This window comes from Magnolia sinica, chromosome 18 (genome assembly GCF_029962835.1).
Source record: "Magnolia sinica isolate HGM2019 chromosome 18, MsV1, whole genome shotgun sequence".
Lineage (NCBI taxonomy): Eukaryota > Viridiplantae > Streptophyta > Magnoliopsida > Magnoliales > Magnoliaceae > Magnolia > Magnolia sinica.
Window position 1 is genome coordinate 2,298,186 of NC_080590.1, and position 27,641 is coordinate 2,325,826.

General features: G+C 39.4%; 2 protein-coding genes across 3 annotated transcripts in view; both read left to right on the top strand.

The window, feature by feature from the left end:
- Window positions 1-319: 319 nt before the first annotated feature.
- LOC131232564 (protein MODIFYING WALL LIGNIN-1) overlaps window positions 320-27,641 on the top strand; it is an 89,755-nt gene continuing 62,433 nt past the window's right edge. Inside the window, exons 1-3 of one of the 2 annotated variants that reach the window (XM_058228877.1) lie at window positions 350-796; window positions 14,420-14,622; window positions 16,773-17,595. In XM_058228877.1, the coding sequence (XP_058084860.1) occupies window positions 701-796; window positions 14,420-14,622; window positions 16,773-17,091 (618 nt within the window). In that variant the 5' untranslated portion in view covers window positions 350-700 and the 3' untranslated portion in view covers window positions 17,092-17,595. Of the gene's footprint in view, window positions 797-14,419; window positions 14,623-16,772; window positions 17,596-27,641 lie in introns of those variants that run through there. The other variant, XM_058228878.1, reaches the window with a different exon arrangement.
- Window positions 21,593-23,109, top strand: LOC131232566 (non-specific lipid transfer protein GPI-anchored 11-like). The gene has a single exon (XM_058228880.1). The coding sequence runs from the start codon at window positions 22,411-22,413 to the stop codon at window positions 22,999-23,001; it is 591 nt and encodes a 196-aa protein (XP_058084863.1). The 5' UTR covers window positions 21,593-22,410; the 3' UTR covers window positions 23,002-23,109.

Consider the following 27,641-nt stretch of genomic DNA (forward strand, 5'->3'; position numbering starts at 1 on the left):
GAAACTTTCCTAGGGCTTATAGTGATATTTATTTGTCATCCAACTTGTTTATAAGATCACACGTATGACGAAGGAAAATAAAAACAAAATATCAGCTTGATCAATAAGTTGTGTGGCCCATAAGAAATTTTCAACCGTAGACGATAAATTCACATTGTTTCTTGTAGTGGGGTCCACTTCAGCTTTGAATATGCTTCGTATTAAACATAAAATACTAAAATTATATCGTAAAATGGATGGACAAAGTGGATAAAATAAACAAATCACGGTGGGCCCACAGAAGTTTATTCAGCACGCAATCGGCTGCGTCGCCAAAGTCGGTGTTTCCCGGCCTCATCAGCGTTCGACGTAGAGACTGTCTAAAAACGCTTTTGTCAGTAGAAAAATGACGTTCTCTTTTCTCTGCGGCAAGCGTGCTTCCTGCTATTATTTTAACAACGACGGCCTATTTGGTAATTCCATAAAAAAGCTGGGGCAGTTGTGAATTAGCTTTATAACAAGCAGTGATAGGCCGTGGTCGAAAGAATCTACTCGGACAGCAGCAGCACCTCTTTCTCTTTCACTCTCCCAAGACATCTTACTTTAAACTTTGAAATTCCTTTTTAGCCCCTATCATAATCACACTTCAAGCAAATAAAAATTCCATTGGAAATCTTCAGAGAGAGAGAGAGACACAGAGAGAGAGAGAGAGAGAGAGAGGATGGAGAAGAAGGTTCTTCTAATATGCTTTTCAGTGGGATTTCTTGCGGTAGTGACTGCCGCTTTGGGTTTTGCTGCAGAGGCTAAAAGAGTTAAGGTAAATTAGAAAAGAAGCCCCTTTCTTCTATTTCCTGGAGTTTATTTAAATGGGTCTTTTTTTGAATATTTTTTTCTTCATTTAAGATATCAGTTTTAGGCTCTTATAAGTTTCAGCTTTTTTTTTTTTTTTGTCATTGTCCAGTTCCAGTAGTCCTGTTTCTGGATTTTTCTTGATATGGATTTCTTCAATGGAAATATTGTTTTTCTTGAACAGGGATTGCCTTTCCATCATTCAACTTTTGTTTTATTTTGGATTTTGGTCTTAGTTATTTGGAAATGATTTTCATTGAGAGCTTAGTATTTAGTAATGCTTTTGGGTTTTGTTTTCTACACCCACCCCTGATTGATTTGCATACACCCATTTTTCATTTTGGGATATTGAATAGTACAAATTGGTGTGTGGGCAATCAAAAGGAGTGGGTGTAAGTAGTGGCCCCTTTATTTTTTGTGGTTGTTATTGAAGAAAATTTTGTGGAATTTTCATGGGGATATTATTCCTTTTTATTGGACTATTGGTGTTTTTCTTATTCACAAGATATGCATGAAAGCTTTTATGGTAATGTGCCAGCTCTGGTAAGGAGGGTAATATTGGTTAGAGTTGAAGTGCCTGAAAAGATGATGAGAGGAAGATGTAAAAGCACTCGGATTGAGATGGCCAGAAGGGATATGAAGGCTTGCTCACTTACCGTGGATAGGGCCTTAAATAGGATTGGTTGGCAACACAGGGTTCGGAGCCAACCCAAAATAGCGGGGACAATTCTCTTATGATGATGTATGGAAGGCTTTCGAGGGGGAAGGTGGTAGTATCACCATGATTTTATTAGATATGTGAAAATGAATTACCTCATAGGGGGATTGACAAATCCTAGACCTCCAAAATCAACCAAAACAATCGAAACAATCAGCATCTAATATCAAAAATACCTAAAGCATTCCAAACAAAGATGATGATTGGACTGGAGAGGGAAGGGCCGCCTTGGCATGGGAAAATGATAAGAGTGCCAATGTTGCAGTCCGAATTGACTAGGTTCTCTGCCGCCTTCTTACTCTCATGATATGTGTGAACAAAGGCCATGGAGACATGCTAAAGCAAGGCCCCAAGTTGGATCCACCAATGCCAAACTGACCAAAACAATGGGGACTTGGAATTTATCATATTCACCATGGCTAGAGAAAGGCCTTCCATCTATTCTTTTACCTATTCAGTCATGATTTTTTTTTTTTTAAAAAATTCATTTCCCTATCAATGTCTTAAAACTTGGACACCCGACTTGTTCTCATGAGCAGTTCAGTCCAACTAGTTTCACTGGTTTTAGCCCCGGACATCCAGTGGAAGTGTTATGATAAAAATGAAAAAATAGAAGGGATGAAAAAACCTCTCACGTAGAGGATGGGATGTTTTGTATTCAAGGGAAGGCCATGTTCAAGTTGTTGCTTTAGCGTGTGCAATACGACTGCATTGATAGCAGAACTAGTTTCAAAGGTGTGTTGCAATGCCACTTCTTGAAGATAGTTGGCATCTCCCATTCGTGCAAGGGAGCCTTGACGAATTACCTTGAGGATTGAACCAACCCAGACTCATAGAGTATATAATTCTTTGTCCTTGATTTCCTCTATATAGAGTTTACATGTTTGTTTGTGAAAAGTCATGTTTAGAGTGGCCTACCTTTGGCACTTTTTTAGGCGACAATGATGCCATTTGAATCTATCTCGAGTGCGCACGCATTTAGTGCGATTGTTGTCATCCAAAGATTCTGGGAAGCTCCCTTCTACACGCTTGTTAAAGGCAATTATATGGCTGTTTAGCAAAGAATGCCAGCATGCACCATACCACAAAGCATTGTCTGTGCTAACGTATGTTGAGTGCATGTGGACATAGTGCCATCACATTTCATAAAGAAGTGCCCAAGCAGCCTACCGTCCATGCCTTTCCCTCAGGTACACATGTGGGTAATACAGTGCAGTAGTGCACATATTAGTGGTGAGTAATGGGATATCATCAAACTAGTGGGAGAATGGGGCACATGTTCCATCCAAGCCAAGTTGGAGGTGTAGGCTTGCAGACAAGGTTTGAGTTCTGATGTAGAACATGTCACAGATACACTCTTAGCATGGTTGGACCAAAAGAAGGTGGACCGTAAATTGATCATAACTTTTGATCTGGGTATCGTTACGGCGCAACTGACCAAGTATCAAGAACGAAAGAAGGATGAGAACTCAAAGATGAGTTCTTCTGAAGTGGAGGGGACTGATGTAGAGCGGGTCGTAGACACTTTCATGTCCGAGATGTATCAGAGAAGGCCCGATCGGAGGCAGAAGTCATTAAGACCGTCAGAACCTTAAAATAGACATATCTTGCAAACTGGAATGAGTTACTTGCGTACCATATATGATTTTGGGGAGGACGAGCTACTTTAGCCAACCTACCCGGCTATGCCGGGTTGTCCATGCCAAATTTGTGAGATTCCATCAGATCGACGGTCGAAAATCAATTTTATTTCTGTTTTTACTGTTTATAGTAAGTTTTAGTTTGATTATAACTCTTCATCCGTTTAGGCTTTAGGAGTTGTGTCCAACATGAAAAGTGTTTAAAAAAATTAGGAGAATAATGTGGTTAAGCCACATAGGACCCTTACTATAAATAATAAATTTACTATTTATAGTAAGTTACGAATTTTAGGGAGTTTTAGTTGTAGTTTAATTCCGAAACTTCTTCCAAAGCTTGGTATCCTTATTTAAAGGGTTGTAAATTTGTTTTTATCATTCATCAATCAAATTACGAATTTTATAGAATTTATTTTCTATTTTCCTTGCCTTTTCCTCATGGATTCGAGAAGTCTTTGTGAGGAGTCCAAAGAAGCTCCGTGGATTCGGAGTAGTTATCCCCTTGAGGAAGATGGTGATCGACCTCATCATGTTCATCCTTGCGTCAAGTTCCCTGGGCTTCCTTGCTTTGAGGTTGTAGGGTATTCTTGTCATGATAATTAGTGGTGTGCATGGTCTTTGCATTTTCCCTTTTATTAAGCGAATCTAGCCTATGGTATGAGGATTCGACTCGTTTCAATGCGCAACAGGGTACTTAGTTGTTGGCTTATTTTCATGCATACACGTATTTTGTCTTCTTGCCAATATTCTCCACTAAACTATATTTAGCAATTAAACAGTCTCTTCAAAAAAATTATTATTATTATGTATAGTGTGGTTCGCAAATCCATCCTGACTACATGCCTTAAAGAGACCTTGAAAGATGGGTATATTTTGGATATGGCCTTCCAAATGATGGATTCCCTATGACGCAGAGATGAACATGATGAGGTCGATCATCGTCTTCCTCAAGGATAACTACTCCGAATCCACGGAGCTTCTCTGGACTCCTCACAGAGACTTCTCGAATTCACGAGGAAAAAGCAAGAAAAATAGAAATAAATTACATAAAATTCGTAATTTGATTCATGAATGTCTAATGTGTCTCCTTACACCATCAATAAAGAAAAAAATAAACTAAAATTCGTAATTACCAAAAATAGCAAAATTCTAACTCTAATAAAAATCCTAATTCTAATAACACTCTTCTAAAGCTTAATTTCTAAAAATAAAAATTCCAAATAAACTTTTGCTAGAAGAGTCCTAGCATAATTAAAAGTTATTTCTAAGAAGGAAGAAAAGCTAAAACTCTAAAAATAGAAAAATATTAAAAAATTCGGAATTACTAAAAATAGTAAATTTTTCCTAAAAATTCATTTTTGATTTGAAAGCGCGCGTTTTCTGACAAAATGGATAGATGTGACCCACTTTGTGGGTCAGTTCACCTCAGATGGCCCGTTTCAGCAAAGATTGATAGGTTGTGCGCCCCATAATGATACCCAGAGGAGAAGTTACGGTCAATTTATGGTCCACCTTCTTTTGGCCCAACCATGCCAGGAACGTGTCTGTGACACGTTCTACATCACCCTACCTCTGGAGATCAGTTTGACGTCCCAGCTGTTCTCTTCCAGGCCATATTTGCTAACCAATATCTTTTTTAGAAGAGGAGAGTGACGAATACCCAAGCCACCACTTTGAGAGGAGGGCTTCATGCATCTCCTGGGTCACTATAATGCCAAGACCCCCCTGGCCAACTGATTTGCATGCCTCTGACCAGGAAACTAAGTGGTATTTTCAATTGTCCTCGCAGTCATTCCACAAGAATCACTTCTGAATAGAATCTGATTGCTTGATCAACTTAGAAGGACACTCGTATAGAGACAACATGTATCTCAGGGTATGAGCTAGCGCAACTCTTCTCAGCAAGGTATTCCATAATGGTAATGGTGGCCATAATGGCCACCACTATTACTGTTATGATACGAGCTGTAATGGCCATAACAGCCTTTTTATTTTTCTTGAAAAGCAAAACTGTTTTGGCCTCTCAACAGACCATTATGGGGCCATTACAGGCCATTTTTTTTTCTATTATGCGTTACGGTTACCACTGTTACTGATGCGGACATCAGTGGTGCACCATTTAGAGTATATCAAAAGAGGAGGCGTCATCGACAGAGTACCGGAGCGGAGGAGTTGATGTGGATGGACGTTGGGTCCATCAGATCCATTTTTTGATGCGTTACGAGTGCAGGAGTGGCATGACCACACCTTGACCATAGATCCATCGGTCGGATTTCACATCCTACCATACGGGTGTTTTAGTTTTATACGTTTTTTATTCTTTTCCTTATTTCAGGGGCTTTATTGCACTTTCTTTACTTTTCGCCTTTTTTTTTTGTTATTTTTCTTGTTTTCAGAGGCTTTAGTGTACTTTTACTTTTTTCATAGCTTATATATACGTTGTGAGAAACCCTATTTTCATTATTATTGAATGAATAGAAATTCGTCTTTTTTCTTCATCTGTATTCAAGAGATTATGGTTTTAGGATTGACCCTTCGGTGTTGAGGATTCCACCTCAATTTTAGGTTTCCTTCCTTCGAAGATCTTCGAAGTGCAGGAAAAGGTAAGAATCATCTTCATTCTTTTCTTTTAACAACAAAAAAACCTATACTTTCTTCATCTCGAACCCCTCATCCTTTACCCCATTCGTTCCTCTCTGGATATTGCCTTTCTAGTTCGAACAGAAAAGAGGGATGGTTAGTCAGTAGAATTAAATTCAAGCTTAATCGTGGACTGACTTGTGTTAGATCTAGGATATCCTCATATCTCGAGGTCCTCCTTTTTTACTGTTTACATGATCTTATGCTAAGGGGCATGATCCTGATGGAATAATCTCATCTTTGTGTTGAGATTTACCTAATCCCTTTGATTGGAAATGATTAGTTAATTGGTGTATTTATTTAAATATTCTTTAACTTAATTATACATGCATCTGGGGTTAGGTCATCACATGTCCCTGCATCAGTTACCGTTATGTAAGGCCGTCACATAATCTTTTTTAAATACCTTGTTTCTAAGTGTAATCCTGTGATAAGGGACGAGAATTTGACTTTCCATGATTCCAACTTCATGTCATCCCAGGCATCTAGCAGAGTTCCTGCACCCATTGGCATGCCTAAGAGAGGCCAATTGAGAGCTCAACCATTTTGCACCCTAGAACTTCCACCACAAACTGCATCTCTTCCTCATCCAAGTTAATACTCCCCCCTCCTTGTATGTACGCAAGGAGGAGGGCCCCACCATCGATCTAGATCGATGACGACGTTCAGGGAGGACCCCCTAGTTAGAGGACTGCGTTTTGGTTTGTTAGAGTGGACCCGATCGTCATATGAATCCCATCATAGGTTCTCATGATTGTGACACACTATTCCAAACGATCTAGTACTTTGAGTTTTGGTTATTATTGTTATTAGGAATATCATGGATGGTTCAGATTGTTTTGATTAGTTGTTAATTGTGGTTACTTCGTCTCTAAGTAATAGGTTACGCACATGGCGCGAGTTCTGGGGTATAGGATTTTATTATAAATAGGCACCCATTGTAGTCTTTTTTCTCATTTGAAGATTGAATAAAATTTCTGTGTTTTCCTGCTCCTCTCTGAGTTGTGAAGCCTAATTGGGTGCGAAACCATCCATTCTTCGAAGGGCTAACTACCGTAGTGCAAAGCCACATCCATCCCAAATCGCCTTCATCTCCTATCATCCATATTCCTCATCTCCTACAGCCATCCCCTCATTAAATCCACTCACATTTGCAGCTAATCTTTCCCCTACAACAGATTTCCAGAATTTGGCCCTGCAGGAGGGTTGAAATTTCGACGGAGCACCGTGCACAAACTAGACATTCGATCGGCGTGAAACTTGGAGTGAAGGTGGACCTCCCTTGGCCGACCAGCACCTAGTTGGCTGATTTTAGATTCGTGGGCCCCACACACGTGCTGGCATGATCCCATGCATGTGCGTCAGGCCCGAGCCGCTGTCCACACGTGTGGATCATCGTGGGTTCGTTTCTCTCTTCCATTTCACTCCTCTCTTGCCTTATTTCCCTAAAGCTAACCCTAGATAATCCTAAATCCCAAGTCCTATTCCACTTTTGCAAACCTAGGTTTTTCCGATTTGAAACATGTGAATCTCTTGGATTGGGAAGTAATCCTTTGCATGTGTAGATGAATTTACTCTCCTTTGAGCATTGTTTAGTTTGTAATTTTTAATTGATCCAGCCCTAACATGTGTAGGGTTGGACCCATGTAGATTCCCCTTGTTGAATGCTTGACTTTTATGTGGGATGTGAAATTTTTTATGATTGTTTTAAAATTAGTGTGATCTAAAGCTTGAAATCTTGCATATCATATTTAATTTTCATGTCCTGCATCAAATTTGGTAGCAGAGCACAAGGTTTTTTTTTTTTTATATAAGGGAATGCATTGCATGTTTAGGGTTTGGTTTATTTTGTCTATGATGCATCAAGTCTCATCATATAGAGATGTTTAGAGGTCCATAATTCCTGATATAAGCTGCTGAAATTTCTGTTATTAGAAAGTTAGCAATTTACATTGCTGAAATTTTCTGTTATCCCTTTATTTTGACAGCTATATTGTTGAATTTTGGTAGCGTTGTGTAGTTTCCCTCATAAAGAGTCTTATAGGATCATTTAGTCCCATTTAGATGCATATATTCGTATTAGAAGGTCTTTTAGTTGAGTTAGTGGTTGTATGCCCACACGTACGGGTCGTGGCTTTAGTTGACACACTACACTAAACATGGAGCAATTGCAAGAATCGATGAACAAAATGACTTAGTAGTTTGAGTCTTTGGGTAAACGCTTGGAGCAACGTATTGACCGACGCTTGGATCAGCTTACTATGCGTGTTACCCAACTAGAGACCTTCGCCCGGGCAAATCGGTTATAAGCGCGCACCTGTGCACCCACCCCGTGAGAGACAACAAGACCACTATGACCCTGATGCGCAACTTCTCAAAGGAGTTAGAGTAGATGCCCCCACGTTTGATGACAACTTGAACCCTAAAGCTTTTCTAAATTGGTTGGTAGACATGAACCACTATTTTGAGTGGTACGACATGTATGGCCTTGTAGCTAAAGAGAGTGCACCAAAGGCTAGTTTAGAGTTACCCACTGAGGCCATTCCGATAGTGAATGAGTTTCATGATGTCTTTCTTGATGATGTACCGGATGAGTTTTCCCCTATGAGGGATATACGGTACATCAGGATGTGGGACACCATACTACCTATAACCGAGTTTGCGTTTAATAGTTCTGTCGATAGGTCCACAGGTCTAATTCCTTTTGAAGTCATTACTGGTTATAAACCTAGGAAACCTATTGATCTTGTCCCTACGTCACCGTCCCATAGGCCATCAGAGTCTGCAGAGTCTTTTGCGCATCACATTCACTCATTGCATCAAGAAATCAGGCGAAAGATTACTACTAGTAATGAAGTAATGAACATTACAAACTTTCTGCAGACCAACATAAATGATTCAAGGAATTCAATGTAAGGGACTCTGTGATGGTCCGATTAAGCCAGATCGGTACCCTCAAGGAGTCGTTCGTAAATTACACGCGCGTAGCGCTGGACCATTCAAAATTATAAAACGAAACAGTCTCAATGCGTATGTGGTAGATCTTCCACCTTCCATGGGAATTAGTTTCACATTAATGTGGAGGATCTAGTTGCATTTCAGGGGACCACTGATACATCGTTCGACCTTTTACCTAACCATCCTGATTCACTAGACATTTTCCTTGATCCATGGCCCCCTCCCGACCCATCTTCCCAGCCTATACTTCCCATACCTACCATTTCCACACCCAGAGAGGAGATAGAGGAATTCTGGACTATCAGATAGTATCGACGTCGGACGGCAGATTTCAAAAGTTCAGGGTCAAGTGGAAGTCACGCCTAGCTTTAGACAGTACGTGGCTCGCTGAGGAGGAGCTTTAGAGACTTGATCCTAACATCTCGGAGTGGTTCAGGATTTTTGTTTCGCCAGTGGCGAAACCTTCGCAGCTGGGGAGAATTGATGAGGACATCTCTCGCACATGCATGCCTCTCCTATGCACGTACGCAAGGAGGAGGGCCCCACCATCAATCTGATGACGTCCAGGGAGGACCCCTTAGTTAGAGGACTGCGTTTTGGTTCCTTAGAGTGGATCCGATCTTTATGTGAATCTCATCATAGGTTCTCATGATCGTGGCCCAATATTCCGAACGATCTAGTACTTTGAGTTTTGGTTATTATTGTAATTAGGAACATCATGGACGGTTTAGATTATTTTGATTAGTTGTTAATTGTGATTACTTCATCTCTTAGTAATAGGTTGCGCACACGGCGCGAGTTTTGGGGTATAAGATTTTATTATAAATAGGCACCCCTTGTAGTTTTTTTTTCTCATTTGAAGATTGAATAAAATTTTTGCGTTTTCTTGCTCCTCTTTGAGTTGTGAAGCCTAATTGGATGCGAAACCCTCCCTTCTTCGAAGGGCTAACTCCCGTAGTGCGAAGCTACATCCATCCCAAATCGTCCCCATCTCCTATCATTCATATTCCTCATCTCCCACAGCCATCCTCTCATCAAATCCACCCACGTTTGCAGCTAATCTTTCCCCTATAGCAAATTTTCAGAATCTGGCCCTGCAAGAGGATTGAAACTTCGGCGGAGCATCGTGCACAAACCAAACATCCAATCGGCATGAAACTTGGCGTGAAGGTAGACCTCCCTTAGCCGACCAACACCTAGCTGACTGATTTCAGATTCGTGGGCCCCACACATGTGCGGGTATGATCCCACGCATGCGCGTCAGGCCTGGGCCGCTATCCACACGTGTGGATCATCTTGGGTTTGTTTCTCTCTTCTATTTCACTCATCTCTCGCCTTATTTCCCTAACCCTAACCCTAACCCTAGAAAATCCTAAATCCTAAGTCCTATTCCACTTTTGCAAACCCTAGGTTTTCTCGATTTGAAACATGTGAATCTCTTGGATTGGGAAGTAATCTTTTGCATGTGTGGATGAATTTACTCTTCTTGAGCATTGTTTAGTCTGTAATTTTTAATTGATCTAGCCCTAACATGTGTAGGCTTGGACCTGCATAGAATGCTTGACTTTTATATGAAATGTAGAATTTTTTGTGATTGTTTTAAAATTAGTGTAATCTAAAGCTTGAAATCTTGCATATCATATTTAATTTTCATGTCCTGCATGAACATCAAAGCACAAATTTGAATCCAATTGTGACGCATGGAAGAGTTGGAAACAATGAGAAGAAGATCACCGTCTTCCTCAAGTAGGTAAAACCTTGAAGATTTGAAATTGTATTATTGAATAATAATCTGGAATGGTATTATTGAATAATAATCTGGAATGTGCGATTACACTACTTGTACAAAAGACTCAAACCCTAATTGAAGTCCTAATTCGACTAGAATAGAAATTACTCAAAATAGTGAACTTTTTTTTTTTAAAAAAATTGAAAGTCCTAAATTAACCTTACTAGAGCATTCCTGGCGTGATTACAATCAATTTCTAAAAAAGACGGAAATCTAAAACTCTAAAACGAAGGAGATACGGCAAAATTAAAATTGACTAAAAATAGTATTTTTTTTTTTTCCTAAAACCACAATTTTGAACCGGAAGGGTGTGTTTTCTCGTGAAACAGACAAATGTAACCTGCTATGGGGTCGGTTGACCCCGGATGGCCTGCTACATAAAGATTAATAGCTCGTGCGTTCTGTGACAATACCCAGATCAAAAGTTATGGCTGATTTACGGTCCAAACTTCGAACGGCAATTTCTCCCTATCCAGAATGAATTTCTTTGATCTGAACACCCCTGGGGCTCAATTACGTCATGCCCTATGTAGGACTGGGCCCGGATTGACTACATCCATTCTCGTTTGGGCTTATTTCGGCCCAGCTGTGCCAAGAATACATCTATGGCCTGCTCTACATCATATCGTCTCTTGTCTGCCCCTGACCCGAACAAAATGGTATCATCAGCATATTGTAGATGGGAGCAACAGAATCCTGAATTTCTTATAGACATAACTTGAGAAAAGGGAAAAAGAAAAAGGAGGAGAAGAAGAAGCACATGATTGCTGCCTATTTTCCACTGGAATTGCATAGTAAATTCTTCTCATAGGAGACGTTCCAGTAATTTCATTCGGTGTAGTGGTTGGGTTGTTTTATATCATTTTTTTTAATTTTTTTTGGGTTTCTTTAGAGGTAGTGCATTTTATACTTGTCTTCATTTAGCATGGGCTTATTACATGTTTTAGACCTTATTCATAACATTTGGATTCTGAACCTGCATGCATTCTTCTTTGCTAAATACATTACAGTTAATAATCAAAATTTGTAGAATTAGATTGTATTGGCGGAAAAGGATTCATGTTGCCAACCCCAGTTAGTTGGGATAAGGCGTAGAAGATGACGACGATGATGATGAATCAAAATGTGTAGGATATAGGTTTTCTCCAGACAACTAGATTCTGCAGATTTGCTTTGCAGATTTGCTTATATTAAAATTTTACATGCTACCTTGCGATCTGTAAGGATCTCAAAAGTGGAAACCAATGAAAATGAGGATTGATGATTTTGTTAAATTGTCAGAGAAGGCTACAAAGATGGTATGTGCATTTCAGTCTTCCTGAATTGTCCGAGCAACTAAGCTGAAGATTTAAGAAGATCCCAGTACTTCACATTGCGAATAACTCGTCCTACTGGGAACAGATGTTATCCATGTTTCTATGGAAAAGAAAAACCAAATCTTGCTATAAACTAGTTCAACCAAACTGCAAAAGTTTTAGCTTGATCCATGTCTTCTTTAGGGAAGGTATCATGGTTAACTTAAAATATTTGGTTTGCATATATCCAACCACACCAAAAAAGAAAAGACAGAAAAGAAAGAAAAAATAAATCAATTATCATGCTCAAAACACGGAGATGATATTGATGGAATATCAGTCTCTTGCATGAACACTAATATCGTTTCACTTATCATTATCTCTAAGATCAAAGTAGTCTTTGAGTTGGTCATCGAACCCTTGCTTCCAGTTTTTGAAAATTAACTATCGCTGGGCTCTGGCACCATGATATGTACAGAACGTTGGAACCTTAGAAAAATGTGATTCACATGTTGATATTCCCAGGTATTATACAATAGCCATGTGGAGGATAGCTGCCTGCACTATCTTAAAGTTATAATCAGGAAATATCTGCAACTCAAACTCCTCTTAGATGAGTAATTGGAGAAATCTGAGTTAGAGCTACTATAGCAGCAGTACCCCCCATAGGGTCTTAAGCTATGCAAGGCCTTCACCTGTTTGAATTGTAGAAGACTCGGTGACAATAACTGAACTGGAACAAACAGTTTTTAGAGTTGCATTGGGTTAGCACATACTGTCGTATTCTCTTCCATCTCACTCCTGAATCTTGCTTAGTGTTTCTTTTCTTTTTTCATTTGTGTCCCATTAACTTGTTGGAATTTGCTTAAAAGCTGTCTTCACTATCTTAAAGTTATGTTCAGGAAATATCTGCAACTCAAAATTCCTCTTACATTAGTCATTGGAGAAATCTGAGTTAGAGATACTATAGCAGCAGTGTCCCCCATAGGGTCTTAAGCTATGCAAGCCCTTCACCTGTTTGAATTGAAGGAAATTTGGTGACATTAACTGGACTGGAACAAATGGTTGTTAGAGTTGCATTGAGTTAGAATATACTGTTGTGGAGTTCTCTTCCATCTCACTCCTGGATCCTGCTTAGTGTTTCTTTTCCCTTTTCACTTGTGTCCCATTAACTTGTTGGAATTTGCTTAGAAGTGATGTGCTAGCTTGACCCTGAACCCCCAGGTAGAGGATTGATGTTATGTAGGTGGACCGTCCTTGAACTTTTGCCAAGCAATCACAAGAATTCCTGTTTCAAACTAATTGGTGAAACAGGATTAGTAAGGCTGACCCCAAATAGCTATATTGGTGATGTTGATGACTTGCATCCCAACAATTTCACTTGGGAAATAGGCAGTCCGTCTACTGGAGTTAATAAAGGAACTATTTCATCATTAATCAATGCCAAAACAGAATTAAATAGTGCAAAGTTGAAAGAGGAAACACTTTTGACGAGCAAATTGAATTGAATCTAATGAATCCTCTCATATTCAGTTCCTATATGATTATGTCTAAATGGGGGAGCATTAGGCTGTGTTTGGATGTAAAAGTAGATTTAATCGTTAACATTCAGTTTAATCAAGAGGAATGGCAAAAATAATGATGCTTCCTATTCATAGCCAGGAAGTTGCCTTAAATTGCACTTGCGTACCTTTCAAGTGCAACTTGAAACTTGGAACTCAAGTCCCTCAATACGAATACGGAGTTAGTTGCAGTTTTGGTTATTTCGATTTTGTTACATTGACTATTGCATGTCGATTTGATACTAAATCAAAACACACCCACAAGCAAGGCCCACAATCAAGTAGCTGTTGCCAACATACGTGTAAGAATGGTGAAACCATTTTATTTTATTTTACTTATGGATAACCATCTGAAATAAAGATTCACCTCCATCTGCCATGATGTAAATGATGATATTTGTACGGCGAGCCTGATGTGTTTTTGAGAATATATGGTGTATTATGATAAAGATAATTATGGCAATTTCGCAAATATAGGTTGTAATTCCTAATGTAGTTCAGTACATCTAGCATACAGCCTTCCTAAGCTGGGTTTGGCTGTCCTATGCTTGTGGGGTCCCCTTTTTAAGATCATGTCATTTGGTTGTTTGTTGTTGTTATTGTTCTCCAATCATAATTATTGCTTACAATGTTTGAACGTAGCAATAATAATATGATGCATTCATACACATACCACAAAAGTCTAGTCCTAAATCCTAATTTGTCGACTGTGTCACATGTTCACATGTATGATAGAAATATAGTGTCTTGGCATGTGCCTTTGGTCGTCCTTCCACAGTTGAATTTGTTTGAATCCAATAAATTGAGATGCAAGACTGTTATGACTTTTATACTGTGGTTTGGATTTCCACTGATTTTCTTGCCTTGAACCATCTGGACCTCTGATGCATTGGTGGAGAAGAAACACCTGCTTTATGTTCTAGCTTTGTCATCTGTGTCTTATTTGGTATTCGTGACCTTGTTTGAATTGTTGTGGCTTCTTAATCTTGCAGGTTTCTGATGTTAAACTGTCTCCACTTGGCACATGCACATATCCAAGGAGCGCAGCTCTACCCCTAGGAGTAACTGCAGGAGTGGCTCTTATGGTAGCACAAGTGATTATTAACACTGCAGCTGGGTGTGTCTGTTGCAAGAGAAACCCACATCCTTCGACGGCCAATTGGTCAATAGCACTGATCTGCTTTGTCGTTTCTTGGTAATTACTTCCTAGACTAAAAGTCAATAATTTGGTTGGATAAGAATTTTATTACCAATGCTTGGTTTACAGATCATAGCTGCTTGCATTTGTTGTGTTATCAATTAGATGGTCAAATTATGGATATATTTCTTTGGGGCTGGCAATGGTGTGGGGTCTCAGCCACTTGAACTTGTGTACATCCAAACCTCTCAAATCATGGGCCTAGTGTGGACCATAAATGCACAGTTGGGAGACCGAATTCAGCGGATGAGATCAAATGGTTAGGGTCATCCGATCAAATGCAATTTTCGGGTAATGTGGTAGGTGAGTGGATAGAAGAGGAGATCACGGTCACCGTTTTCTTTTCGAAAGTAGCCCTTGAATCCACAAGGAGAGAGACATCTATAAAAATGAGAACAAAATTGATATTATTGATGGAAGTGTTGATTACAACATATTTGATGTGCTTATATAAGCAAAAGCAGCCCTGGATTCCTAATTTGACTCAAAGTAGGACACTTTCCTGAAATGGTAAAAATTACTAAAAATAATAAAAATATGTCTATTCTTACCAAAAGTTGTAAACAACCCTTAGATGACTACCACAGCCGGACTGTTGAAACCCTGAAACTGAAAAAAAAAAAAAAAAAACTAAAAAACTAAAATTGTAAGTTTTTAACTTAAAACCCTAATTTGACTCTAAAACAATTGAATTTGTGAAGCCGTTTGCAGGCAAGTGAACCTTGGGTTGTTGGTCAGGGCTAATGCTCATCGGTAGGTTTCCAACGTTATACTGTACACAAGAAACAGATAACCAGTTGCAAAATTATGGCTGTTGGAAGCTATAGCATGTGTTTAGGCCCTTTTTGCTCAATCGGGGCCCCTTCAGCCTGAAGTTGTGCAATCCTGGCTCTCCACTGATTTGTCACTTGTCCTTTACCCATCCTACATCATTGGGCCATGCACCATCTACAATTGGCCACGATTTGAGTGGCCTGGATTGGTGTGCCACGGAAACAATACACGGGTTTCCACCATGCATACAGTATGTAGATTCCTGCTATTATGTAAGGTGCTCCATGAATGGTCATCCCCTATATCTTTTCCTACTTGTGTTCTGTGTACGTATGCTCTGTAGTATTTGCTGCTTATTTCGATGCAAGTATTTGTTCTTTTGAGGCTTTCACCTTTTTCTCAGATATGCATGCTACTTTCTTTGTTCAGGAATCAAGAGTAACATGAAAACCTGAAATGGAACGTAAATTTGTGAAGCATCTTAGAATGGAGATTTTCACTTCATCATGCTTTTCCCCCCTCCCTTGTTTCTCATTTATTGACATCGTTGTGCTTGCTCTTTTCCTCTTCAATAAATTGCCAACAATTACCTTTGGAGAAAATTGGTTCAGACTTTCAATGATTCGAAATTGAAGTCTAAAATTCAGTTTCCCAAAAGGGAAAATGGGTGGTTATATTCAGTCTAAAATTCTAGAACTAGCACGCCCCATTAGTTGCGAGAAGGCTTAGATGATGATGATGATCATGACAATGCTTATGTTCTCCAACTGTATGAATACAAATTGCATGATCGCCTTTGTGCTCCACTCTGAACCGTACTTAAAAAACTTGAGAACTTGACTCGATTCGATGTTCAGTTGAGTCGGGTTGACTCGCAGACTTGGATGAGTCTTGACTCGATTTGATATATACTAATGAACTTAATAAAATTTTATAATTATTTTACATGGCTGTACATGGATATTTTATTTTTATTTTAAAAAAATAAAAAAAGAAAAAGAAAAAGAGGGTGGACAGCAGTCACAGCAACCTTGGCGTGCTGGTTAGGGGTGTTGTTACCTAACCCCCAAATTCTTTTCAAGTGAGTTACTCAGTTTGAGTCATGGCAAGTGACACTGAGTTGACCGAGTCATTGAGTCCACTCGGCTCCCGAACCACTCTCATAATTAAGTTTCATTGTATCTCAGCCTGAAATCTTGCTGAGTCGAGTTGACTTGGTCAAGTTTTGAGCTGAGTGACTGAAATTTACCACTATGCTCTGAATTCATGTGGGTTTGAATAGAGTTTTTTTTCCCCCCATCCATACACTAGTTTTAAAATAGAGCACTCCTCACAGCAGCTCATTTCTGAAAACAGGCTTTCTTTTCATGCAGGGTCACTTTTATAATAGCATTTCTCCTGTTGCTAACGGGCGCTGCACTGAATGACCAACACGGCGAAGAGAAGATGTACTTTGGCAACTACTGTTTTGTCGTTAAGGCTGGGGTTTTCGCTGGTGGGGCAGTATTGTCCCTCGCAAGCATTTCTCTCGGAATCATCTATTACATCACTCTATCATCGGCTAAGAGCATAGAGCCTTGGGGCCCACAAAACAATCAAGGCATCGCAATGGGGACCCCACATATCCCGCCTCAGAACCTCCAAACAGTCTTTGTGCCTGAGGACACTTACAACAGGCGGCAGTTCACTTGAATTTTGCGGCCTCCGGGGAAATATGCAAATGTTGTTCAATCTTGTATGATCACTTGGGCTTTCTTCTCTGCAGATTTTCTTTTGAATCCTATGTCCTTGATGGATTAAAGATGCAAGATATATATACCTCCAGTTCGCTGTGATTTTAACACCAAAAGAGGCGCTGGTGTATCATCTCTGTGTCTCAAGGGAAGAGGATCAGATGATCTTTCAAGTGTAAGGTAATGTTGGAGGGTAAAGAGCTATTGTGTGTTATGCACTCTCTGTAAATTGCCTATTGGTGATACAACTCCAATGAACTGCCGATAAATATCGGATAGTCTTCTCAGGTTTTCAGTTTTGAAAATAGGCTGTGATCTGTGCCATTCGTATGATGGGACTTAAAGCTTGGGTGGACCATACCCCATAAATCTCCCTGATAAGAAGCTCCTAGCCATCCAATATTTGTACTTATTATGTTGAATGTGACTGTTTACAAGTTGAAGAGTTGATATCATTCAAGCAGATTTCATGGGCCAGGTTCATCAACTGGATTGCTTAACCAGGGCCCCACTGGTACAAACTGACTCAGGGGCTCCTCATTGTGATAGATATTTCAGGGGTTATGTGTGTTTATGACATCCAGCCCATTAAACAGGTGGACCCCACCATGATTATCATACGACCAAAACATCATGTGGATCCAATCATCAAGTGGGACACAAAAAAACATGCCTCTCCCAAAAATCTTCAATTCCACGTGTGGCCCATCTGATACTTGGAGCCTAATTTTTGGGGCATTTGATCATCACGGTGGATTGCACCTTTTGGATGGGTTGGATGTAATACACAGACCACATTGCCCCCCCAATGCTGGATGAGGCTTGGGTGGATCCCTGACTGTGGGGTCCGCCGTGATGTATGTCTTATATCCATGCTGCCCATCTGTTTCGCCGTATATGAGCAAAAAAAATGCAGCAGAACCAAATCTCAGGTGGACCACACCACATGAAACAGTGGTGATTGACCATTAAAAACACGGGGTTACAAGTTTTGGATCAAGCTGATATTTGTGTGGTCCTTTCGTCCAAGTCTTAATGACCTTGTCAACAATTTGGATGGCAAATAAGTTTTTAATGGTGGGCATTCAATCACCACTGCTTCCTGTGGTGTGGTCCACCTGAGATTTGGATCTGCTGCATTTTTGGGTTCATACCTTAAAATGATATGGAGAAAAGGAAGGAATGCGTGAATATAAGATACATACATCACTATAGGTTCATACTTTAGAATGCACATTCAGGAAGTTCCTGCCTTGGGATGCTAGGTGGGGCCCACCATGATGTTTCTGAAAAAATTCACCCCGTTCATCTATTTGTCAAGATTGTTTTAGAACATGAGACCAAAAATCAGGTGGATCAAAACTCAAGGCGGCCATCCGAGAAGGAAGGAAAACTCTGGAGAAAAAGTTTCTTATTGTTGAAACCTTCCTGGGCTCCACCTTGATGTTTTTCTATGCCATCAAAACCGTTTTTAAGGTCATTCTCACTGGGATGAGGTGAAAACACAAATAGCTTAGCCTGATATTAAACTTTTGTGGCCCTACGCACTCATACCACAGTGGGATTTCAATGGAATGGATACTTAAGACCTAAGGGAAAAAAAAAAAAACAGAAGTTGGGCCTGAGGCTGACTTGACCCAACACAACCTAACTGAAAAATGATAAAATCCTTACTTCTCTTTTGAATTTTCCCGGTTTATCTATTTATTAAGTGGGTCATACATTTATTGAAAAATAAACATTTTAAAAGAATGAAACCAACTTTCACATTCAAGATAAAAGGTTGCCTAACTAAGAACCAAAATGGCATTTTGTAAGATGTATGTAACACGTACATATACGGTGGGGTTTGGGCTAGGCTAGGCCTAGCTAGGCGGCTTAAATGTGACTTGAGCCCAAGCCCTACCTAAAAGAAAATGATTGGGCCATTCATACAAGGCTGAAGCTAGCGGCTCTAAGCCCGACCCAAAGGCAGGTTGGGCTCCTGGGGATTTCAAGAGCGCGCGGACTCACATAAAAATCAAGAGAAAGGCCATGTCAAGGTTTTCAATACAATGAGGCTGGAGGAAATCTTCTATTTCTTAACATGCTCCAACAATTTTCCAGATATCCCAAAAACGAAGCAGATCTGATTATTAGGTGGACGACACCATAGGAAATAGTAGTGATTGAACACCCTACCATTAAAAACTTATTAGGGCGTACCTTAATATTTTTGTAGTTTTTTATTTATCATCCAATCTGTTGATTAAGTAATGTAAGCCAGGATGAAGGTAAAAAAACAAATATCAGTTTGACCCAAAACTTTTGTTGCCCATTAATGGTCAATCACCACTGTCTCCTATCGTATGGTACACCTGATAATTGGATCTGCTTCATTTTTTAGATAGTGCCCTAAAATGATCTGGAAAAATGGATGGACGGCGTGAATATAAAATACATATATCAAGGTGGGCCCCATGGTAAGGGGCCACACAGTCTTGGGTGAGTCCGGCGTCTCACCTCAAAGTCACATTAATCAAGCAATCCAAACCATCGAATTTAAAATAGTGAGTGGTCCAAATTTGAAAAGAGATTAAAGGAAGCTTAATATATATTAATTTATACAAAGAATTTTAAAGAACAAATAAACATAAAGATACCATACAAGACCTTTTTTCAATACTTTTTCTACCTTCAGAAAATTCACTCCAATACACCCCATGATGTAAAACTAACATCAGAGTCCGGCCTTGGATGCCACTTCCTGTAACATCCTCTGTGTTCCTAAGCTCTGTGGGGCTCATCTTGATTTCTAGGTTATCGCCATTCTGTATGTCTGTTTCACCAGCTCATTGCGGGACATGAGCCCGAACTTGAGGAATATCAAAAACTCAAGGAAGACACAAAGGAAACGGGTGAAATGGAAATGGCAATGCTCACCCTTGAAACCTTACACAGGACCACCATGATGTTCACATGCCATCAAACCAGCTTATAAGGTTCTTCCCACTGGGGTCTTATGCTGGCTGGTAGACTCACGAAAGTTTCAACATGAGGTCATAGCTTTGAGTACCCATTGTGGTGAAATCTACCGGTGGTGTGAGTGCGTGGGTAAAAAATTAAAAAAAATTAAATATCTATTTTCAGAAATCCACTTACCTTTTGGCCTCTCTTTTTTTTTTTTTTTTTTAATTTAATTTATTTTATTTTAATACACACCTACTTTTTGGCGTATTTGGAGGAGGCCGCCTGTCTTTTGGCAGTTGTTATTGTATTACCGTTTACCTTTTTTTTTTTTTTTGTTAGCTTGTTAGTACACCCACTGTTAGTTCACACATCACTGTTAGCCACCCCCCACTAGGGAATTGATACCAAGACCTAAGTGTTGAAGCAAGGTATCTTTCACTCAGTCTACCACCTAAGCTATGGATCTAGGTAACAAAACCTTAGTTGTTATTGTATTACCATTTACCTTCTATGACCGTGTAATATGCATATGGTATGAGGACTGTATTTTTTTAAGGTCAAATTACTTCCCACATATAAATAGAATCAATACCAAGACCTCAGTTGTTATTGTATTACCATTTACCTTCTATGACCGTGTAGTATGCATATGGTATGAGGACTGTATTTTTTTAAGGTCAAATTCTCCCCACATATAAATATGGAGGAAAATTAGGTTTTTGCAATCTGATCCTCCTCCCTCTCAAATCGTCTTAGTGACGCTACCTCCCGATCTCTCTCTCTCTCTCTCTCTCTCTCTCTCTCTCTCTCTCTCTCTCTACATGTCTGTTCAGTTTTAAATTTATTTGACTGCTCATTTCAGGTTTTAGTTTTTGTTTATACTTGTAGAGTTGTTGGTTTCAGGTTTGAGATTTACATATGTCTGTTCAGTTTTATATTTGTTTAGCCGCACATTCCATAATTCATGTTTAGTTTCATATTTGTATACCTTTTGGTTTCAAGTTTGAGGTTTGCATATTGTGAACGCCTTCCCCCCACATGCGCGCATGTGGATGGTTGTGTCCTTACTTTGTTGCCATTAGTATTGATTTTGTTACTTGGGTGTCCTTACTTCTTAAAACACTTTATATTGATAAAATAAGTTTTACCTTTTTTTTTTTTCAATTACTTTCATAGCAACTACGTTTGAATATATTTATTCTCTTTATCTATATAAAGTGTTTTATTGATGTGTGAAAGTCACTATTGAGTGAGCCCTACCATTATGTACATGCATGATCTTACCTAGCTATCAATTTTCACATCTCATATTTGGCCCTCCTATATAGAATAAGCCATATTAGAGACAGACATGACCCGACCCACAACATTTAAACTACATCTAGTAGACCCTTGCCCTTTGAGTGCCCCCCCACCCCCAACTTTGCCAACTCATATTATGGCTTCACACAAAAAATCAATCAAATCTGAGCCAGATGTGGCCAATAATGATAAACCCAACTTCGGGTGATGAACACCATTGAAACATTATTGGGACACAGCTGATCATTTCGTGAGATGGCCTTAGAAAATAAATGCATAGCATGGATCACTTTGTATGTTTAAACTAAGCCTCAAAAACTCTTTAGGAAAGCAAGCTCCAAAAATTGGGGTCCAACTGTGAATATAATTGGCAATAGGGGTAAAATGGTCTTTCAGATACCTTAACCTCGTACTACTTTTAAAGTCATTAGTCAAAGTCAAATATATTACTTTTACACCATATTTTTAAATGGAGAAATTCATAAATATTTGTATGTTTATTTGAAAATAGAACAAAAGGCAGGTGGATTGCCGTAAATACACAAATATCAGTGTGATCCAAAACTTTGGTGGCCTCAAACCCACTCGAATTTTGGATGTGACTGATTTTTTAGATCATGTTGGTGAAACAGATGGAACGGATGGATGGAGTGAATGTATTACAGACATCAAGAAGCCCCAAAGAGCTTAGGGTTACAGGGGATTCCTGTAGCCCGACCCGTTTAACCTGGTTTGGAACATATAGCCACAAAAGTGTGGACCGGTCGAGTTTTTCAAACATTGAGGCCGAACAGAAGTTCATACCGTGTATTGCTTCATTATATAATTTCCACAACATGAATGGAATTAAGAAAGAGACGTTTGTTGACTCAAAAACCAGTAGCTCTATATTAGTGCATGAAAAAAAGGAATCCTAAGAGACATGAGCCCAAAAACCCCCTGATTATAACACACCTTTCTTTTGAAGTTTTGTAGCACCCCTTACGCTCTGTGTTCTATTTCATCTTCAAACCATGGGGAAACTTACATGGTTATTTTGTGTTTTGGCCACATGGGTCATGGTGAATGGTGCCTCCCAAGCACCTCTCCGTCCATCACTTGTGTGAATGGTCCGCTCGGCCGCCTGGGTGATTGCGTAACCTTCGTCGAGAACGGGAGCATGGTTTCTAAGCCTGAAGGGTCATGTTGTGCTGGGCTTAAGATCGTTGTGAAGGACAGCCCTACGTGCCTATGTGAGGCCCTCAAGATAGGCAGTAGTGATTTCGGCATTGCATTGAATCTCACTAAGGCTCTCACACTTCCATCTGCATGTGGGATTTCTACTCCTTCATTTAGTAATTGTATATTTGGTGGGCCATCCCCGTCGCCGGCTCCATCTCCTATGTTGAATTCTCCTGTGCCGGTATTGCATTCACCGGCTCCAGTATCGCCACCGTCAGTTTTCTCTCCCCCATCGCGCTCACCATCCGCTTCGGTTGCACCCCTGATTTCTCCTACTGGAGGTAGTGGCACAAGGGACCCGATTGTATCACCACCATTTTCTGGTGCTCCCATGCTACAAATTTCATATATGTTTGCTCTTGTTAGTGTAGCAATTGCCTCATGTTCTTGTTTTTGAGAAGATATACTGGATAAGTATATGGAGAGATGGTTGATCGACTAGTTTGTAGTGATTTTCGACTAGAAATTTAATAAAAATAAAAACCACTTGGGTAGTTTTCTTTTTGCTCTCTCTCTCTCTCTCTCTCTCTCTCTCTCTCCTTCCTTCTTCTTTAAGTGTTTCCGACTTCCCATAAACCTTAGCATCTCAAAATGGGCTTTGGGAAACTGAATTTTGAATGCTTGGAATATTGTAGCAATCTGGGTAATCTTCCAATGATCCAAGCTGTTCATACAATGAGTCTCAACTTTGTATTGTGGATAAATAAAAAATAAAAGAAAAATAAAATAAAAGAAAATAATAATAATAATAATCTTAAATTGAATTATTCAGAGCATTTGAAAATTGACGATCTTTTGCTTGCAAATGGACGGTCACCATAGCCTTTGTTCCTCAGATCAACTGGCCCAATCAATTTGCAGTGGTCAGGCTCGGGTCAGAAATGTTCAGTTAGGTAAATTGGCCGATACAGAAATGATGTGGGCCGCACCATAAGAAAAATGTAAACCACAACTAAATCATTCCATTATACCATGTTGAACTGAATTTTGGACTAGGATAGTTGGATGTCTCTTCATCCCAGTGACCCACCTGATGAACGGGTAGGATGGCATATACAAACATGGTGGCCTTGGGAAGGTTTCTATGATGGTTGTCCCCATTCCGAGTATTGTTTCCTTTTTCTGTGGCCCTCTAGACTTTTGGTGGGCCCAGGTCGTAACATGAGTTATCCAAACTAATGAATGTAGACGTACATGGTATACATATCAAGGATACCACAGAGCTTGATTGTTAAGGATAATTGTTTACTATAGACCTGAGGTATCACTTCGCTTTTTTTATTCAACCTGAACAAAACCTATCTTATCAAAATAGCCTTTTATTTGTATGGATGAACTTACAAAGACAAAAATACCCTTATTTTTGTTCAAAACCCTCTTTTTGTACCATAAAAATCTATTTTGATAATCAAAGTTTTCAGACTTTGAAAAAAATAAGGCATAAGATGGAAGAGTCTACAGTGCTAATTTTTTTAACTGTTAAACCCATTTAGGCCCACCTTCGGAGATAATCTAGTGACGGTCTTCCTTATCTTCCCAACTACCATAATAAGCATTTTCCCGTAATTGCACTTTAATAACGACTCTAACCCTCCATTTTTATAGTTGAATTTGAGGAAATGAAAATTTTCTTTCACTACAGATGTTGATGGTCACAACATATGTTTAGAGGAAGTTTCTTACGGTGGACCCTGTAGCATTGGCGCGGATTCTCCGCTAAAGCCTCTCGTAGGAAATTCTTGTGCTGGAAACCTAGGTGAGGCCCACCGTGATGTTTGTGAGAAATCCATCCCGTCCATCCATTTTGTGAGATTCTTTAAGGACATGAGACCAAAAATGAGCCATATCCAATACTCAAGTGGGCCAAAAACATAAGGATTGAACGTCTGCAATTGAAATATTTGTGCGGCCAGAGAAGTTTTGAACCAGGTTAATATTTGTGTTCTCAGTTCATCCCAGTAGTAATGACTTTACAAACGGTATGGATGACATTTAAACATCATTGTCGACCCAGGGTGGTTTCAACGGTAGGAATTTCCCTTCCTACGTTTTCCTTTAGTGTGGCCCACTTGAGTCTTGGATTCTACTTACTTTTGGTCTAGAGTCCTAAAATGAGCTCAAAAAATGGATGAACGGTTAGATTTCTCACAAACATCACGGTGGGCCTACCTAGGCTTCCAGCGCAGACCTTCTGGAAAAGGTTTTAGCAGGAAATCCGCGCACCATAGTCCATGGATGGGAAGCGGATTGGCTGCTGTACCACGCACAACCGACCTGGCTGGTGTGGATAAGCGTCGTGCAAAGACGAGCGCTGACGGTCCTCGAGCTCGAAGTTGTACGGACGGTTCAAAGGCTATCAAATTCAATTTGGCCCTAAAATTTTAGATATTTATCATATCGGCACTGTTAATCCATTCAGCGATATCATTTTAAAGCATAATACCAAAAATGATTAGTGTCCAAACCTTAAGTGTACCACACCACAAATAGCATTGGAAACAATGATTCTCATTGTTAAAACAAACGTTGGACTCGCCGTAACATTTAGTTTCTATAGGATCTGTTCGTAAGATCATTCAAACCCGAATGAAGAGGAAAAATAAATATCATATCGATTCAAAACTTCTATCACTTTGGTAGACGTTCAACCCCCGCTGCTTTTTACACGGTAGTCCTCTTGATCTCTCGCTGTCTTATTTTCTTTTTAATTTTTCGGCTCAAGTCTTACGGCTAGCTCCTCAGGTAGGGAAACGGATTGGCTACTCCCCCTGCCACCAGCCCAGTGGCTGGTGGTGGGTGCTCTGTGAGCCCCACCATGGTATATGTGTTTCATTCATTTCTTTCATTCATTTTTAAAGATAATTTTAAGGTTTGATCCACAAAATGAGAGGGTATAAATCTCAGGTGGACCACACCATAGAAAAACAAGTGTTTGGATATCCACCATTAAAATCATCTTTAAGTCCTATTTTACTGTTTATTTGACATCCAATATGTTGATTAGGTCATAGAGACCCCGATGAAGGGGAAAAACAAAGATCATCTTGATCCAAAATTTTTATGGCCTCCAAAAAGTTTTTAATGGTCCACGTTCATTCAACACTATTTCATGGAATATGGTCCACTTGAGATTGGGATATACCTCATTTTAGGTCTCATGTCATAAAACGATCTAGAAAAATAGAATTACAACATGGATGAAACACATAAATTATGGTGAGGCCCATAGAGCACCAACCACCTACCATTGCTAGGTGGCAAAGGAAGTAGCCAACCCGATTTCCTCCAATGGAGGGATGGTTTGGATATGAAACATACCTCATTGCAGGAACCACAGAACTTGGTGAGCTCAGCGCACCAGCCAGGTCGGTGGTGTGTGGTACACTAGCAAAGATTCGCTAGTGTACCACACACCACCACCTAGGTGGTATCGTGGACTCGTGAGACGACCAGCGGTGATGCTCCTCCAGCTCCCAGATGTACCAAGGGTTCAAAAGAGATCAAAGTTACATGGCTCCACAATGACGAATTTATTATGATCATACCGTTCATCAATTTGGATGCTTTATTTTAATACATGAGACTAAAGCTAAGCCATATATAAAGCTCAAGTAGACCACCCCACAAATATCAGTGGGACAATGATTCTCACCCTTAAAATATTTGTAAGGCCTGCAGTAACATTTATTTTTCATCAATCTGTTCACGAGATCATGTGCATGAAGAGGAAAAACAAATATCATATTGATCTGACCCCATAAGGGTTTCAATGGCAGACGTTCAATCCCCCACTGCTTTTTACTGTGTGCTACACTTGATCCTTGAATCTGTCTTCTTTTTTTGGCCCAAGCCTTACTAAGAGCTCTCAAAATGGACGGACAGTATAGATATAACACACACCACACATCATGATGGGACGAGTCACATAACTTGGTGACGTCAACACACTAGGGAGATCGTTGGCGTTCCGCTTCCGAATGAATGATACCTACCATCAGACCACTCAACAGTGGGCCCCAGTCAATGTCAAATACGTCTTGGACATTCTGTTCAGTTACCTGAACGACCAAAACTCCCTAAAGTTCATCGTCATCTAGTTTATTCAAGACCTTTATTTTATTTTATTTTATTTTTATTATTTTTAATGTAAGCTCTCCCACTCTCAGTATCTAACTCCATTTCTTACATTAATCTTTAAAATCTTAACACTAACATAGTCGCTGGTGGTTAAAAAATAGAATTAGCTAGATTCTGAATCCTTTAATTTCAATTCATCATTTCACATTATTTGAGTTTCTCGTCGCTATTTCACCTTTCTTTAGGTCTATGCCAAATAATGCTTTAAAGCATTCATGGAATTTTCATTGTTGTCTGTGTTCTTTGTATAAATTAAAACAATCAAACTATTTATTAATTTTGAAAATTTGTTCTTCTGGGAGCTAGCAAGTCTAAGTCTTGTGCCTAGCCCCGTGGATTATTTTTTTAAGCCTGTTTGACCGTCGGTTCTTCTCTTTTGTTTTGATCTCGGTCCCGACACTATCTAAGAAAAGAACATTAAACCATGAAAGGTTGATTTAAGAGAAGAAAACGAAGGCCACTTTCAAAAAGTCATTAGCAGCAGTGAAATTGGATTTTTTTATATATATATTTTTACCGACAGGAACATTTTTTGTGAGACAACCATCAGTTAGGACCACACTGTATGGATGCACCGTGCATGCCCCAAAGATCACCTGAACAGAATGGTACTTACCTTACAAATTTTAGCCGACATAGAGACCATTGTTCGAATTATTCACCATGGTACACGATACGGTGCATATTGTATCTCCTTGTATGAGTGTAAAATTTTAAAGATGAAATAAATATAGAAACAATATTTTATATTGTAATCCAGCAAATATTTGTTTTTTCAATTAAACATCCTTTTATGTGTTGATAATTGACATTAGTATTTTGTTCAAGGATTAACTAATTAAATAACAAAATATGTTCTTTACATTTTTTATCTCCTAAATTTACTTTTGATCCAAGATG

Coding starts and splice junctions, on each gene's coding strand:
- LOC131232566 (XM_058228880.1), top strand. CDS start 22,411: ATGGTTATTTTGTGTTTTGGCCACATGGGTCATGGTGAATGGTGCCTC.